This window comes from Ornithodoros turicata, chromosome 1, assembly GCF_037126465.1.
Source record: "Ornithodoros turicata isolate Travis chromosome 1, ASM3712646v1, whole genome shotgun sequence".
Taxonomy (NCBI): domain Eukaryota; kingdom Metazoa; phylum Arthropoda; class Arachnida; order Ixodida; family Argasidae; genus Ornithodoros; species Ornithodoros turicata.
The window spans coordinates 606,250-622,467 of record NC_088201.1 but is presented as its reverse complement, the minus strand read 5'-3'; the positions used below and the strand labels follow the sequence as shown (position 1 = coordinate 622,467).

Genomic DNA, 16,218 nt, shown 5'->3' with positions numbered 1-16,218 from the left:
AAAAGGAAAAGTTGGCTATGTTCAAATGTGTGAGCACACACATTTTCTGGGTAGAAACGTTATTCTATAAACAAAACTGTCTTATAATACTTTAAAGTATCGGTTAACTTATAACCAATCACGTGGGCTACATACTACATACCCACGTCCTACGTAAGCCGTAATCGCAGCCGATCGCAGCCATCAGTATCCGACGCACGTGGTCGAATGAATGGCGAAAGGATGTTTATAAAACACCTAAGTAGAATTTCTACTATACGTTCTAGAAATTTACGTCACGAACTATGCAGTACTGCGCGAAGTGCACATTGGGGACGATTGCGTTCATCAGAAACAGACACAAGCTCACCAGAAGACAATGAGGTCATAACGTCGTACATGGGTCTAGGTTTTGAGAAGAACATCCGTTTGAACAGGCGAAAATTGAAAATGGAAGCAGAAGAAGCTAAGAAGGAGCCTGAAACTGTTCTGCCAGTTTACATGCAGTACATGATGCGCACGGAGAAAGAAAAATTGTGCAAAATGTACCCTCATCTCGCCCAAGTTCTGGACCTGGTTGTTAATCGTAAGAAAATGGAAAGTGATGAAACAGCAGAGGTTTTTCAGCTGCCATACCAACAGTTTGTAGCTCAACAGCAAGATCCCAAAGTGATTAATTGTGCTTCACGTAACGTAGTTGAAGCTAAAGTCACTGATATACTTAAGCAGCGAGAAACAGGAGCCTCGCAATTTTTTCAAGAAATGGAGACTCGTGAAGATTTGCGAAACGATTTGAAGGAAGAGCTTGCTGAGATGCGGCAAGAGTTGTGGCGTACCAATTATGGCACTGAGGACCATAAAATTCCTCCCAGTTGTGTACCATGTGGTGGCTGTGGTGCATTTTTACACTGTACAGACTCTGCCATACCAGGTTTTATGCCTGCTGAAATCTTTGCAAGCCTCGACAGAGAAGCATTGAGGTCCCATTTATGTCAAAGGTGTTTGTACATCCAGCACTATGACACTGCATTAAACGTGAAGGTTGATGCAAGCACGTATCCCAACGTTCTGGCAGAGATAAGGAACAAAAAAGCTCTTATTGTGCTCGTGGTGGATCTGATGGACCTGCCTTGTAGTGTGTGGAACAATGTGACAGAGTTGCTGGGACCTGGCAAGCCAGTGCTGGTTGTTGGCAACAAGGTTGACCTGTTGCCATGTGACCAGAAGGGTTATCTGGACCGGGTGCGTCAGTGTTTACGGAACAACTTGAAAGACTTGCATCAAGGAGGAAATGTTAAAGGGATCTGTCTCATCAGTGCCAAGACCGGTTACGGTGTAGAAGACCTCATCACACATTTACACAATACGTGGCGGATGAAAGGTCAGCCCGACTGAGTTATTTTTTGACACATAACTTTACAGTTTGAAAAACCCACGAGATGGAATTCCCTTTCTTTCTATAAATTATTGCGCAAATTGAATGGCGAGCAGTACCTGGGCACTGGTGTCTGCTACTCGGAGCTTGGTCACGATTTCTTTCATCTCCAATTCTCCGGGGCTGGCAAAACTGATTTACAGTGGCAAAGGGACAGGGCGCTGACCCCCACTGACCAGCGAACCAAAACGTTGTTTCTTCTCCTTGTTATACCCGGAGTGGCGAGCTAAGGGTGAGCGCGCGCAAAGCTACGTTTATGTGAAACCTTTCGTGCCATTCGGTAAATTGACACACACACACTGGTGGTATGCCCACAGCGAGATGAAAATACGGAATATTTGAACGTTTAATAATGCATTTACATATAGGGTGTCATGAGATTTCAATCAAGTAACTCTGAAAGTTTGAAAAATATCCAAGTATGCTGCTTAGATAGAGGCCGGTAACTGCACCAACATTTGCGTCTTGTGGCAGGTACACTTTGATGAGACATCTTAATCTGCAACTGTTTTGGATAGTCTCCTGTACCCAAGACTGCCTGTGGGTATGGATATAGACACGTGGGAAAAACGGGCTCTTTCTTTTGTTCAAGGAACGGATGAGGACAAAGTTTTTCTAAATGAAGCAATCCATGTTTTGTCGGTCAATTACTGTAAACGTAGTTTTATTTGTGACATATTAATGTTCGCGACGTCAAAAAATTTGAGGAGAATTGTACTAGCGAATAAAGAGGTGTATGGTAGTATTGACCAGGTACCTTCCGTCAGTTATATCGTCACAAAACAAGAAACAGAACTAAGGATTCCTTTATTTTTGCATTTATCCCACATTCTTGGAGTGCAGCTTGCTTGAATAGCGAAGCAATAACCTAGTCGTGGTTTTATCCGGTGGCAATGGAAGTAGCAGAGATTTCCATCTCACCTGGTCTTTCTACTTGTAGCTTACTCAAAAATTTCCTTCAATCGTTATCTGGTGACCTCATTGGTTATCCTGGTCCACCATTCTGACCACTTTTGAGATGGACAGGGAAAACCCTGAACAACATATGCCGACGCTACATTGTGAATAGAAATGTACTTTGCTGCAGGTGACATTTACCTGATTGGATGCACCAATGTAGGGAAATCGACACTGTTCAATGCCCTGCTGCAGTCTGACCTATGCCATGAAGGTGCCACTGACCTGGTGCAACGTGCTACCACCTCAGTCTGGCCTGGTAAGATCTTTTGTTAGAAAAACTCTGTGAGAGACTGAAATGTTCCCCAGGTACAACACTGAACCTGCTCAAGTTTCCGATCCTACGTCCTGCGGGATGGCAGTTGCACATTCGTTTGCGCCGCTTGGCCAGCCAGAGGGCGCAGCTGTACCAGGAAGTGCAGCATCGTCGCCAGCTGTATCGGAAGACTGGCCAACTGCATTACGTGACCCTGCTTGGTAAGTGATAACTAGAGTTTCACACCAAGGAAGAAAGTGTCCATTATCTAGCAATGAACACATTGTCACAGCTATGCATTGAGGATGTGCCTTCTTTTGGAATGGGTGCATGAACCCAAGGAGATATTCCAGCCACGTTGACCTCACCTTGCCTTGTAGCGGACATTAGGGACGGCCTTTGTTCACGCTCTATGTATCTCTGTCTGGTTCCATCACATGGATGGTGTAGCAAAGACGGCAGAAAGTGGACAACCAATACAGAAGGATTTCTTAGAAACTGAGTGAAATCAGCTTGTGAGAGAAGCCCCTGAGGGACTATTATCGACACCCATATTGCCCTTTTAAAAACACAACCAAGTAACTCTGGCTCTGCTTGTTCACATTTTATCAGCATTGGCATTTTTGTTTCATATGTTTGCCTCAGAAGCATTCCTTATAGTTTTCCTGTGGACTTCTTCGCAGCTGTTTGTGCCCTTTTTTTAGCCAAACATATTGTAATCTTTACGCACCAAGCCGTCAGTTGACCCGGTTTATTCCGTCGTAGATTTGTGAAGGTGCATTCATCTGCGACATTTCTCCAAAAGCTTACGGTCCAACTGTGATCACTTTTATGTTAGCCCTTAAAATATTGTTAACATTCCTTTCTTTTTGAGCAAGTTGAAAACATTTGTAACAACCAATCACTTTGGAGATGAGGAGTGTGTGAGTTGAAATTCGTATAATAATTAAATAACCGCATATAAGAGGGTAGCCTATGGGTCACTGTCACCAACAGTGGCTAACTTTGGACTGAGATTGAAAGTTGCTACAACTAAAAGTTAACACTCGATTCATTTTTACAAATGTTAATTGGTAATGTGACGAATATTCCAGTGACAATAACTCCCTTTAGCGTACCATAATGAAGCGTTAAATTTAATTTAAGGGACCATTGATTTTGGTTGAAATGTTAATCGGTGTTTGTGAAACTGGGCCTTAGTAAGGGACTGAAACCAAAAGGAATATCGGTTTGGTTACGGTTCAGTGTCACAACTCTGAAAGCGGGTATCTTTACTGGATTTTCTCTTTTAATATTTGTGGTTTCCAGTAACCAAACAGTTGAACCAGTATTTTTTCGGTTTTCTCTAGGATGTATATGCATGCTCCGTGGATGTCGCAAAATGAACTGCCAAGTGCAAATGGGTAAAAATTAACATACATATCTGTTACGAGAAATTCCATCAACAAAATGTAAGCTTCTAACGGTGTAACTAGTCAGGCCTATACTGTCCTGCTAGAAATACTTTGGCGTTTTCATCTCTAACAACCTTGAACGCATATTGAGTACATTACTAATAATTCTCATCTGCCCCGGTTCACGCTACGCTATATAAAACTGCAACTCAGTCTGGGACTAATTGAGTCAGTTCAGAACAGAGCAGCCTGTTTCATACTAGGAAACTACAGTCGCCAGCGTCACCGCTATGAGAACTAGCCTCTTTGCGAAAATGCCCCGGCCTCTGCTTGTTTCATAAAATTTTTTATCACACTGCGACTTTGAAATCCTCTTTGATCACTCCTCCATCGTACATTTCCCTTCGCGTTGATCATCGTCAAAAAGTAGGTGTATCACGTTCTTCAATGCACACCTCATCAGAATGGAATAGTTTATCTGGTTTTGTGAAAAACAGATGTTCTTCACATATAATGCCATTATATATTGTCGCGACTATCTCACTAATATGCTCATGCCGAAATTGCTCGTTTATTGTCATTTTGTTGCGTCCGCATATTTATCCATTGTTACTGTGCTTTGACCTTGCATCGTGTCCTGCTCACTTCCCTCTTTAATGCCCCCTGGGCCTTGAGGGTATATGTATAAATAAAATGAATAAATAAATCTCTCTACCTGGTTAACCTGTACTTTCTTTTTTTTGCATATCCCCCCCCTCCCCAAATTAGGGCTGCACTGCAAGTATACTGTATAAGTGTTTTCTTTTTTTTTACCTTATCATTCCGTTTTTAACTAGTGACACTTTTAACGACGGTTTGGCACATTATAGCCTCGATCGCCGCTGCACCATAAAAATACTAATCATCATCATTTTTTGTGTGTTTGTGCCCCAAAATCACGAATTTAAGTTCCCGCAAACGTGACAACTGATATGATGCTCAGAACGGATTTGATAATTTGCGAGTGAAAATAAGTAAGAATAATTTATTACAGGATATTTGACATGTAGTTTGCATACTGACAAATTATTGTGCAGACTTGCATACTGTGATGATAAATTGCAACTTTTTCAAATCCAGATCACATGAGAGACTGCTTGAGTGAAGTGTGCACTTCCACAAGCATGCAGCAGCTTAAGGATACTAGCTCACAAGTCCAGCTTGGTTAGAGACGGACTCTCCATTGAACTTTCTACGATGCAAAGCAGAACCTCCACAGTGGGGACCGTCCAAGGCTATTTGGCTAGCGTCCTTGCGGAGAGAATAGCGTTTGGAACATAATTGCCATTCACGGGATCATCAATTCCTATGATTTGATTGACGGGATCGCAAATTTAAGTGCCTGCAGAATACTTTTCGCGCCAGTAGCCTATCAAAATGCATGCCACACATTAGCCACACACACACACAAAAAAAAGATCACTTACAGAGTATATTAGTCTTGCACTCTTTCCCCTTTGAAGAGACGTGTAGCCATCATATGACGAAGAGATCTACTTCAACAGAAGTACGTCCAACACCACTAGTCAAAGTTGTTCGCATTCACACTTGAACTGATTCAAATGAATTGGTAACCGAAATGACATTTTTCGGTGTCGGTTAATTGCCGATGGTGAATTGTGATTACGTATTGGTTCTGTTCTGGTTTGCGCAAAGGACGGCGTTGTATGAAATCAAGTATCTTGTACTACTATGAGATGAATGACACACTGCACATGCTTATGGGCCATCGCACAAGAAAAGAGTGACATCCCTGTAAGGTATGTCCCTACACAGAGAATATGAACACCCAATGCGGCTCTTTTAGGAAATGTGAGCAGCGCATGTTTCACCAGTGAGAGGACACTGACAGGGAAAGTCATCGACTGCTGTCAATATGGTGTCAGGATGCCAGTCCAGAGCTGAAATCATACTGGGATTGCCAAAGTGAGCTACGTACCGAACAAGCACTGTTCTGCCGTGGCCAACTTTGGACAAGCTACAAATATGACACGGGGCAAAACATGCGCTTGAGAGGCCCCTACTGTCATAGGACGTTGAGAAAATGGCACAACAGCCTCCCATGAGAATTCCCATTTGAAGGGTCAAAGTATGTCGTATTTCAACTCATGAAGAGCACAACATGCTCAAGTGTCATAACCACACGAAAAAAAATGTATGCGCGCTTACGGACAACAGCTCACAGAGCTTGGCTCAATTCAACAAAGAATGGGACATCTCTCACATCACTTCCTCAAGTGTTGAAACAAATGGTAAAAGAAGAGGACGGCCAGGATTAGAGCCCTGCACGGGCCCCCGACCCGGGCCGAGCCGGGCTTGTTATTGGCTGTGTGCTCCGGGCTGGGCCGACAAAATACGCCAGCACCGCGGGCCAGGCCCGGACCGACAAATATGTTTCCGAGAGTCAGGCCCGGCCGGGCCACGCAGCTAATTCCACACAATGGGGATGCATTAGTTCATATCATCATGCGCTTGCGTCATTCCTGTGCATATTTTGCAAAGGCAAGCAAGGGATACTGCATTAGGCATATGATTTGACCCTCTAGAACATTCTGAAAGCCACTTTACATTGCTCCTCACTCCTCACGTATTTCACAAGCACTTGGCAAAGCTTGGTGAGAGGGGTATGGACTAGGAGAAGGAGTTTGTCGACAGCATCCTCTACCTCTGCAAAATCTTGACAGTGTAACGATAACGCCCATGCCCGCGTACGTTCTGGATTTAATTTGGTCTGGTGCGGTTATGGTGTTAAACCGCCATCACTTGTATGTTTGTCTTCTCTCCTTATAAATTTACTGATAAATTTGTTTGATAATCGCCAGAAACGCGTACGCCGCGGCTGGAAATACTATGCCGGGATCTACTCGCCGGATCGCCGGGCTGGGCCGGGCTCTAGTCACTGGGTCACCGGGCCGGGCCGGACCGCATAAAAATATGAAGGTCCGGGTCGGGCTGGGCCATTTTTCGATGCGCCCGGGCCGGGTCGGGCCCGGAAAAGTCGGCCCGTGGAGGGCTCTGTCCAGGATCTCCACTTGGCACTGATGAATTACGAGGCTACTTCAATGAACACCTTTCCTGCTCCTTCGAAATGGGAAGAAAGATCCCACCCTGCTCTTCTTAAAGGGGCACTAAAATGCAAAAACAACTTGCTCTGAAATGAAAGACAGTGTTTCAATTAGTATACTTGAAACAAGATTAGTTGAAAAATGCAATGAAAACAGAGCTATCTTTGGCGGCAACGAATGAGATCCCCAGGAGGCAAAGATTGGTGGCATCCAATGGGACAGCAGGAGGCGTATACATATCGTGCATTGGGTCCGATCGTAGTATTCTGCACACTGCTGCATGAATGTTCCACTGCCAAAATCAATCTTGAGTCTTCATGTCCTTCGCAACGTATGCTATGTTTTTCACAGCGATCATGGCGTGGCACGTGGACTGAAGACTCCAACGAACGAGCTGAAGCGCCACAGCTGTAAAGAGTCTGGCATAATTTGGATGGTAGCTTTGAATTATGATGACAAGTATGAAAGTAACATAGCGTGTAACGTAGCTTCAAGTAAACTCGTTTTTGCATTTTAGTTCCCCTTTAACCCAACACAATAAGAAAGAAATCTCTGCTGGATCCACTCAACATGGTCACTGGGAAAAGGCAGTAAAAGGTACAAACACCTACCAGAACAAGAGGAAAGAATCACACCTACCTCTTTACAGGACTACACTACTACTTACGCAACCTAAGAACATGATCAGTTTGGAGTGTGAACAAATACAGCACCCTCTGTATTGGGATGTTGTGACAAAAGCCAACCCTGGGTGTGGTGTACTTCATTCATATGTATAGCAATTCCAAAATACTGCTTCCACTTTTGCAGCCTTCCAAATACATGGACATAAACTACCACTTTTGGTCACACATTATTTTGTTGTAAGACAATGCCAGACAGCCGACGTCCCCGTCACACGTGTCTGCGTTTTCATGAGCTCATCGCCACCTTTTAAAGCACAATTTTTTTTGTTCCCCATCTATGAAATAAAAAGTTTTTTTAATCGTTTCTGTCATTACTCAGGTTGAAAGTTATTGAACAAACATGCCCTGTGCATTGCAGGTCGGATTGGCATGTCATTCAAGAAACGTGACCTCCTTGTGACTAGCCCACCTAAGGGCCTGGACGAAAATGATCCTCGATTTCGAAATTCCCACTTCTGTTACGACACTCCGGGTGCCATCTACGGTGATCAGGTGACAGAGATTATATAACTCGCTCCATTTCCGTTAATTTAATAATGACAAGGTACCATGCTGTTTGAATGCCATTTTTGTTGTTCTCCTTGCACAATAAGAGCTCATGCTTCACGAAAGCAATCCCAGCGTCTACGAAATTGATGGCACAGGAGGGACAACTACCTTGTCTTTGAATTTCTCTCGAATTTCGTACAACTTGGTCGCGCACTTGTGCATGCCCCCAGGCCTAATACGGAACTGCTTGAAATTAATTGAGTGTTTTATCTATCGAAATATACGAATGCTTGTTGGGACCTTTAAATGTTGGAGCAATGAGGACCCTTGTAGTGGCTCCCAGAATATATATTTCCAGGCAAGCATCAAAACAGCTCTACATGCTTGCGTTTCTTTCTTTAGCTGCGACTCTAGAAATGTGGTGGTGTAGTGAACAGCCATAAAGCAGCTGGGCTTGCTTGCTTTGCAGAGTCTATGGGTACCCCATTATGAAAGGTACCATATCTGGGCTTTTTGCTACAGCACTAAATGGCATTTCATTAGTAAAGGCCAATGCCCTCATTGAATTACACGTGGCTTTGCCAGGAAATTGATGAGATTGCAGTTGACTCATTGACACCATAATGGTCTGTCTACCACTGCCATATGGCTAATTCCATCTCAATCATTTGATGTCTCGAATGAACGGGGAAAAAGTTGGGAGAAACAAATGCTTTGGGAAATAAGAGTCACTGGATGCCATTGGACATCTTAGTATAAACAGGCCTCCAGTTGTACTTTTCTTTTTAATACACTTGTCTCTTAAAGATATTGGACCTGCTAACAGTGGAAGAACTGCTCAAAGTGATGCCCAAGGAAATCATTACCCCAAGGACATTTTCTTTGAGGCTCAATCAAACTCTCTTTGTGGCTGGCCTAGGAAGGGTGGACCTACTCAGCATTCCGGTATGTCTTTCAGCATATTTATCGGCATTTTTAGTAGAAACTGCGCGCTATGCACCACGATACGTTAAAGCTTGAGCGTAACAGTGTTTATGCTTTCCCACGGTCCAATGACACCAAACTACGTGAAAGTGTCTTTGTCTAATAAATCCAAAACACGAGGTTCATTCTTTCCGCCTGAACTGGTTGGAGGGCAACCCTCTCACATTGCATGTACTTAAGCACTGGTGCAGCACCTGCAGAGTGCAGCTGGGAGGACACAGCTGGAAGTCATTGCCACATGGACAGATTTTCTCTGAGTGAATGGCGCAACTCCACTCTAGGGCTCCCAGGTTTAATATTTATTATGTATTTACGCATAAACCATGTACAATATACAGGGTGTCTACCAACTGGCTAGAAAAGTGAAGGAAAGAGATAGTGCAGTTGCGAAGCATAAAACAAGGCCTGGCCTTTCTATTTTGAGTTTAAGCATTGTGGGAGAAACAATTACTCAAACAAGGAAGTGTAAAATGCCCTCAGCACAAAGTGCAGGAAGAAATTTTGCACCATAGGGAAGACAGCCTGTGAGAAATAGCAGTTGGCAGCTGGCTGATGCCGTTCTTGGAGACGGCAACGAATGCAACCTCAACAAGTGTATTCAGGTTGCGTTGAGAATCTCACCTTAGGTGGCTGAGATTATATTTGGTGCCATTGGGACAAAGTGAAAAGGATACTCCAAATTTCAATGGATGGACCTTCAAATATAGCTGTACACTACCAAGTTGTACACAGGAAATTTTGTGTGTGTAACAACGTAGTTTAAAAGCGACAAGTCAAAGGGCGCCCTTTGACTTGTTTCCCGGCACGGGGGTTTTATCGCTTTTCAAGTATGAAATACCCAACAGCCCAATTTTTTAACCATTAACAACGTAGGCTTATCAAACGATTGTCGCCAACAAAGTAGGAAAGCAGATATGTTAATGTGACCAGTAAAAGGCATTGTTGCGTGGCTCAAGATATGTACTGCTTGCAGCCCAAATTTCCTTAGCTGCCCTTGGAAATGTTGTTCCATATGCTGGACATGTAAATGGAGATGGGGTGCAATTATCAAAAACTGTGTTGCTTCCAGAGACGTATGAGCGCCCCAATATTTGGACTTTTTTCCGCGATTATTTGACAAAGTTTGAACGGTGAACTTACGGCTAGAGAACAGCCAGGTCTGAAACAATTTTACTCGCACACAAATGGAAATGTTCAACAGATGAAACTAAATGAATTTCATTCACCAAAAGAAGATGTGAGTGATTTCTTAGCTGCCCAGACGTTGACCAAGGTACGCTCTCATACCCAGTAGTGACCACACACATAACTCAGGTTTTCGGGAAATATTTTTTGCCAAATTCGGGTGTAGAGTTTCTGGAATTATATGGTATAGGTAAAAATTGCGTTTATCAGGCTCGTTATACGTATCCCAAATGTAAAAAGAAAGCAGCTTCCAAGCTTACGAAATGATGCTGTTACGAGTCTTAACGTGAGAAAAGAGCGTCGGAGTTCTGTTACGTTCATCGGGATTTCTGCTTATTTGGCCTCCTTTCTTTTGACAATCATCTAAATTGCTACTACCATATTTACTCCATAATTTGCACACTTTTTTTAACCAGAAAATTACTCAAAGGTTGGGGGTGCGCAAAATCTCTTAAAAGATGGGCCTTCAGGCGAATAAATCGGCAGAATCTCGATGATATGAATCTTACGGGGGAGCGGAAAATATTTGTATAATCCGAAATTCGTATCAAAAGAATTACACCAAAATAAAAATTTTGGCAAGAAAATAGACAGTGGCTGTTCATTTTCATTACTGTCAGTGAAAGAAGTTAGTCGTAACGATTTTCTCACTTGGTTTTTGGCCAATGCAGCCAAAATTTAGGAGATGATTGAAAAGGCCCAGCATGTGCTTTCCATGGCAAAACGGCAAGGGTGCAGGCCAGCTGGTACATGGTGAAAAAATTTGGAACCAGAGAAAGGGACAGAGGAGGGACGACACGACACGTGCTTTCCACACCTTTTCTAAAGCAAGCTTCTCCTAAAGCACGCATGCGTTAGGTGAAGCCGACTTGCGGAATGCTGACACATAATGTTGCCAGAAGTTTTCCTGATAGGTTCCCTCCACATGTTCTGGTCATTGTTTTCCTAAGCCAGTGCAATGTCGCACAGGTTTGCGGTTTATTGTTGCGAGGGGGGTAAAAAGATGAAACTAGAGATAAGGTTCCGTGCCGTGTAATCCCATTTGAATAGAAGGAGCAGCATGTGATGCGTCATGAGGGGAGGACCTCTTTCGGCTCGTACGTATCATCCGTAAAGGCAAGATAACACTTTCGTATCATCGAGATCCTAATTTTTATTTTCCCAATTTTTTTTTTTTTGTGAAAAAGGGGGTGCGAGTAAATATGGTAAGATGTTTGGGCATGGTTTCGGAGCAGTACAGCCATTCCGACAGATGCGACAATTTCTGGATGGGCGCTCCGAAAATAGAATTTTGCACCAGAAATTGTCTACCAATATTGGCACTCGCTCTATCCATGCGTTTCACCCTCATGACTGTGGTGTGACCTCCCCACCCAGGGAAGAATCGGGTAAAACCTCAGACCCTACCCATAATGCGTTAAGCTCTTTTAGACAGTCTTCCATGCCTTCTTTCACAAACAGTTAACAATAAGAAAATGAAAGGCAGTTTCTCCAGTAGCATTCAGCCACTAAGACGATCTGGAACCTTGGTCTGATTGAACGCTACGGAAACTTTGCAAAAAATTGTTGGCATCCCACTTTGTGAATAGCTGTCAGGAAATGCATCAACCAAGTTGCTACATATTTATGCACCATCACTGAGGACTAAGCGAACCTGTGTCGGTCTGAGAGGCAAGTTGCCTTAAAAAGCGTTTACGGCATTGGCTGCTCAGTTACTGTTGATTACCTAATGGCTTCTATGTGGCGCAAAAGAGTACAGAATGGCCGCTCACATCAACATGCAAAAGACACAGCTCAAGTTAGACAGAACACAACTTCCAACACGTCTTTACTACACAGAAACACAAACAAGGATCCGAAGCACTGCTCTTCGCAACGGCCACTATGAATCAGGCGCTTTGATGGTGCTTATCTCAGCAGCCTCCATTATCTCCCTGGTTAATGTGTCATTGTGTCTACCAATACATTCCGAAAAACCCGCCTGACATCCTCAATGTTGGGCCAGCCATCCCTCCCTCTTATTTTTCCCTCAACCTATGATTGACACACCAACTGGTTTGCCCTATATAGCACCTACCACACGATAAGGGAATCTTATAAACTACACCAGATACACAAATTATCAAGTTCCAACAAGCCCATATTTCTACGTTGTCCAAGAAACATACAGAGCTGGAAATATAGTGAGATATTGCGTGCCTTGTTTCAAACGATTGGTGCCAACACAGAGTGGAGGAAAAAGATGATACATACTAGGTATCATCTAGGTAGGTTTTCTTATTTTGTGCCTGCAGTTGTTGTATGGCAGAGTGACCATATGGACTAAACAACTTTGACATAGTGAAAGTCAAGCTGGGTGGCAACGGTGAAGGATCTAGCATGATATCTCCAGAGTTCCAAATCCAATATATGTCGTCCCCCTCTCTAAATAACATCGGAAATGTTTGCCTCCAAGCAGGTAAGGGTAACGGTAACGGAAACAGAAACGGTATATTATCGAAATTGGAGATGGTAACGATGACGGAAACGCATACCACGTCCTTCATTACCGGAAACTGAAATTATCTTCCGGTAATGACTATTCCTGTTGTGTGGTTTCATCTTATTTTTGTATTTTCATGACTCCATTCACTGTAATGCTTTCATGAGAGCATGGAAACAAAGCGCAATATTGAATCTCACTTACCTCGTCCCAGTCCTCAGAACTCCATGACGTCAACACGTGCCTATACTCCACCATAGCACGAGGATGACACCCTAGGATATTCAGTTATTTTTTACTTTTGTTTCATTTCAAGTCACGTTCCTACATTTTTTAAAGATATCTCGTAAGATGTAAAATTACTTGTGTAGTGTGTACACGTGACACCTAAGCAGTACTTGGGCAAAACAGGGTGAGCCTGTAACAGAAACATAATAAAAGCAAAATTGGAAGGCTCGTATCAGAAACGGAAACTTATTGAAATGAAGTGGTCAGCATGGTAGGAAAAAGCCATGGTTGCTTTTGTCAGACTATACGCCAATTTCGGAAGGTGCAGAAAACATAGATGATTTGGAAATATGGCCACCTTGGGCGTTACCTCGTGTGAGATGCAAAGCACAATTTCTCCATAACTCTCTCGGAAAAATGGCCCTTGTGATATTGTTTCCCTACCGCAGAGTGCACGCTACATCTACGTGACCGTCTTGTCTTCGAACCAGTTGCCCATCCATATCGTAGACACTGGGAATGCAGACAGGTTTTACCGTGAGAATATTGGCACCTCTCTTCTGGGAGTCCCATTGGGTTCTTCCAAGAGACTGGCCAGTTTTCCTCCACTTGAAGGAAAGGAGTTTCAGTACAAAGGCACAGGCTGGGAGGAGAGCTGTGGTGATGTCGTTTTATCTTCTGCAGGTAAAGCTTTTTTTTTTTTCAAGTAGGTAATTCTAGAGAGAAATCACCAATTTCTGGGGCTCATTCCAGGCTGGGTAAGCTTGACATTGAACCGCGACGAGGATGTCTGCATCCGAGCATGGACTCCGAATGGACGAGGTCTACACAAGAGGGTACCTGCCATGTTGCCTCGTGCAGTGACCATGCGTGGCAGTCGCATCAAGGGTACTCCTGCATACGCACAAAGTAATGGACTTGCTTGGGATTAAAGGGCATGCGTCGCAGTCCATTCAGAAACTCTAGTGCTGTTTTACTCCATGTTCATCACGCAAATGTCCTCAACTTGTGCCATTGGAAAAAGATTGGTGTTTTGAGGCGAGTACGTGATCCTTTCCTTCACTGTTGAGTTCCCTAAAAGTGATGGAAAGTGTGTCTTTTGTCCCCGACTCAAATCGTCCGTATTATCGAATACCAAGGAAATAACAAAACCAATGGAGAAGGTTTGTTGAAAAAAATCTGGAATTGGTGTGCAGGTACACGTGGATTTAACCTTCATAAAACATGGGCAACACGTAAAGCCCATTATCCTCAAAGAGCCGTTTGTAGTCCCACTTGAGCCCTAGCAGATGTGGCGTTTTCCAAAGTCCTCTGGATCTGAGCCCATCTGCCTCCAGGATTGCATATTTTAAAGTCTAATCTCAATTTGTGGCCATTACACGATGAAAGTTTACCCAACTGAGCACCATTGCTGTCCATTCCACAGCAGTGATGTTGAGCCACTTCTCAGAGTCTTTGGAAATTTGGAAAAATTTGGGGGCTCACACCAAGCTTGTCCTGAGCCCATCCTTTCCTCTTGTAAAAGCGTTACCTCCTCTTTTTTGCAATGTATTCAACTAAAGTGCACAACTCATTGCATGAACAGCGATAATGTTATCCATACAGGATTTTCCAAGCCCCACAAATAACCCCAGTTCCCACTCTCAAAAGTTCCCCTGTAGAATGTACCCTCCACACCGATGCTTTACATGTGGTTTGTACCTTGCCGGCCATTGTCCGAAAAGCTAAGGAGGCGAAAATGCATTGATCCTCCATAATAAGTCGACACAACTGTATTATCATTTCTATTACAGCCAGCTCTTTGTTGGAGATATGGAAATTTAGAGCCCATTCTGGTGTGATTATAGGTCTCCATTCAAACGCCTCGAAAAAGTCGTGTAGACCAAATTTTGTCGTCTAAGTAGCGCAGGGTATCCTCAACAAATGCCTCGCTTCCTCAGCGTTTCACCCGTGTTGTCATACCGTACTTGCACAAAGTGTCTCGCAACCTGTTTCCTATATCTCCAAATATCAATATGGCTATGAGAAATTTCCCTCTTTGAGTTGGTGCAAAGAAGCTCGAGCCTGTACGTTCCCATTGCTTCCTTGGTGGTGAGGATAACGAACATCTTTCTGGCTTAGGATGGGGCTGTGATCAACGCTCCCTTCTAGCTGTTCACGTGGCTTTGGTGAGGGCGACTGAGCTTTACAGCTACAGCCCATTACAGCCCAGCCAGTGTATTGCTCCGTAGACGCAGATCCTGGTCGTCGCACGTCACAGCAAGGCGCACGTGACCTTAAAGATGGCGGCGCCCGTGATCGGCGGGCGGCCAAACCGTTTGTAAACAATGCGGTTGCTGTTTCTGCGCGACGTTTTGGACGTCTTTCAATCACGGTAATTATTTTTATCCGATAATCTCGCGGTAAAACGCGCAGTTTTGCACATAAGGCCTCGTACTGTTGACGACTTTCAAAGATGTGATGACGATGTAAGGAGAAATCATGGGAGAAATGGGCTACCATGCAGTTGCGGAAGAAGCACCGCATAGTTTACGCTAGCAAAATACGTTCATCTCTTGGCTTTATGACGACGGAATAATATGTCAGTAAGCGGCAAAACAGCATGTAAACGAAGTCGCATGACCTCAAAATGACGTTTTCCGTATGACGTGCGACCAGGACAAGATGGCAGGTTTGCCGAAAGCACCCGCTTGAGGGTGGTCGGAGGAGGGGCCGCTCATGTGTTTCCCTCCTCCATGTTCTTAATCACAGGGGTGGCCTCGCGCGTGGGAGAGAGTTGGGGCAACCGGCCGCCATGTTGCAGGGCCCACTGGCGCCGGCTGCTCCCATCGTTCCCATAGGAAACAATGGGAAGCGATTTGATTTAGAGTATTTATCGCGATTTAAACGCTCCTCATTGCTGATTAGCACGCATTTTTCTTAGGAATCAGTGTGCTGATGTATTCCAAACGTGCTTTAGCCGTGTTCCTGTAGTTTTTAATGGTAATTGCCTTCTTTTTCTTCTCCGCTGCCTGTATTCCGAATAGGGGGTCGTAACTG

At 43.9% G+C, this 16,218-nt stretch overlaps 1 protein-coding gene and 1 long non-coding RNA gene across 3 annotated transcripts; one reads left to right on the top strand and one right to left on the bottom strand.

Moving 5' to 3' along the window:
* The first annotated feature begins 1 nt into the window (after position 1).
* LOC135377213 (nitric oxide-associated protein 1-like) lies at positions 2 to 14,221 on the top strand. 2 transcript variants are annotated; one of them, XM_064609508.1, is made up of 7 exons: positions 2 to 1,360; positions 2,502 to 2,630; positions 2,681 to 2,848; positions 8,170 to 8,303; positions 9,108 to 9,245; positions 13,671 to 13,863; positions 13,933 to 14,221. In XM_064609508.1, the coding sequence occupies exons 1-7, from the start codon at positions 208 to 210 to the stop codon at positions 14,109 to 14,111; spliced, it is 2,094 nt and encodes a 697-aa protein (XP_064465578.1). In that variant the 5' UTR covers positions 2 to 207; the 3' UTR covers positions 14,112 to 14,221. The 2 variants fall into 2 exon arrangements, with proteins under 2 accessions (XP_064465578.1, XP_064465577.1); XM_064609507.1 differs by having other exon boundaries at positions 112 to 1,360; positions 13,629 to 13,863.
* LOC135377219 (uncharacterized) lies at positions 13,066 to 15,832 on the bottom strand. Its single transcript, XR_010418097.1, has 3 exons — positions 15,803 to 15,832; positions 13,315 to 13,369; positions 13,066 to 13,226 (listed from the first exon to the last, which is right to left on the bottom strand). It is a non-coding gene; the product is annotated as an uncharacterized LOC135377219 (long non-coding RNA).
* Positions 15,833 to 16,218: the final 386 nt, after the last annotated feature.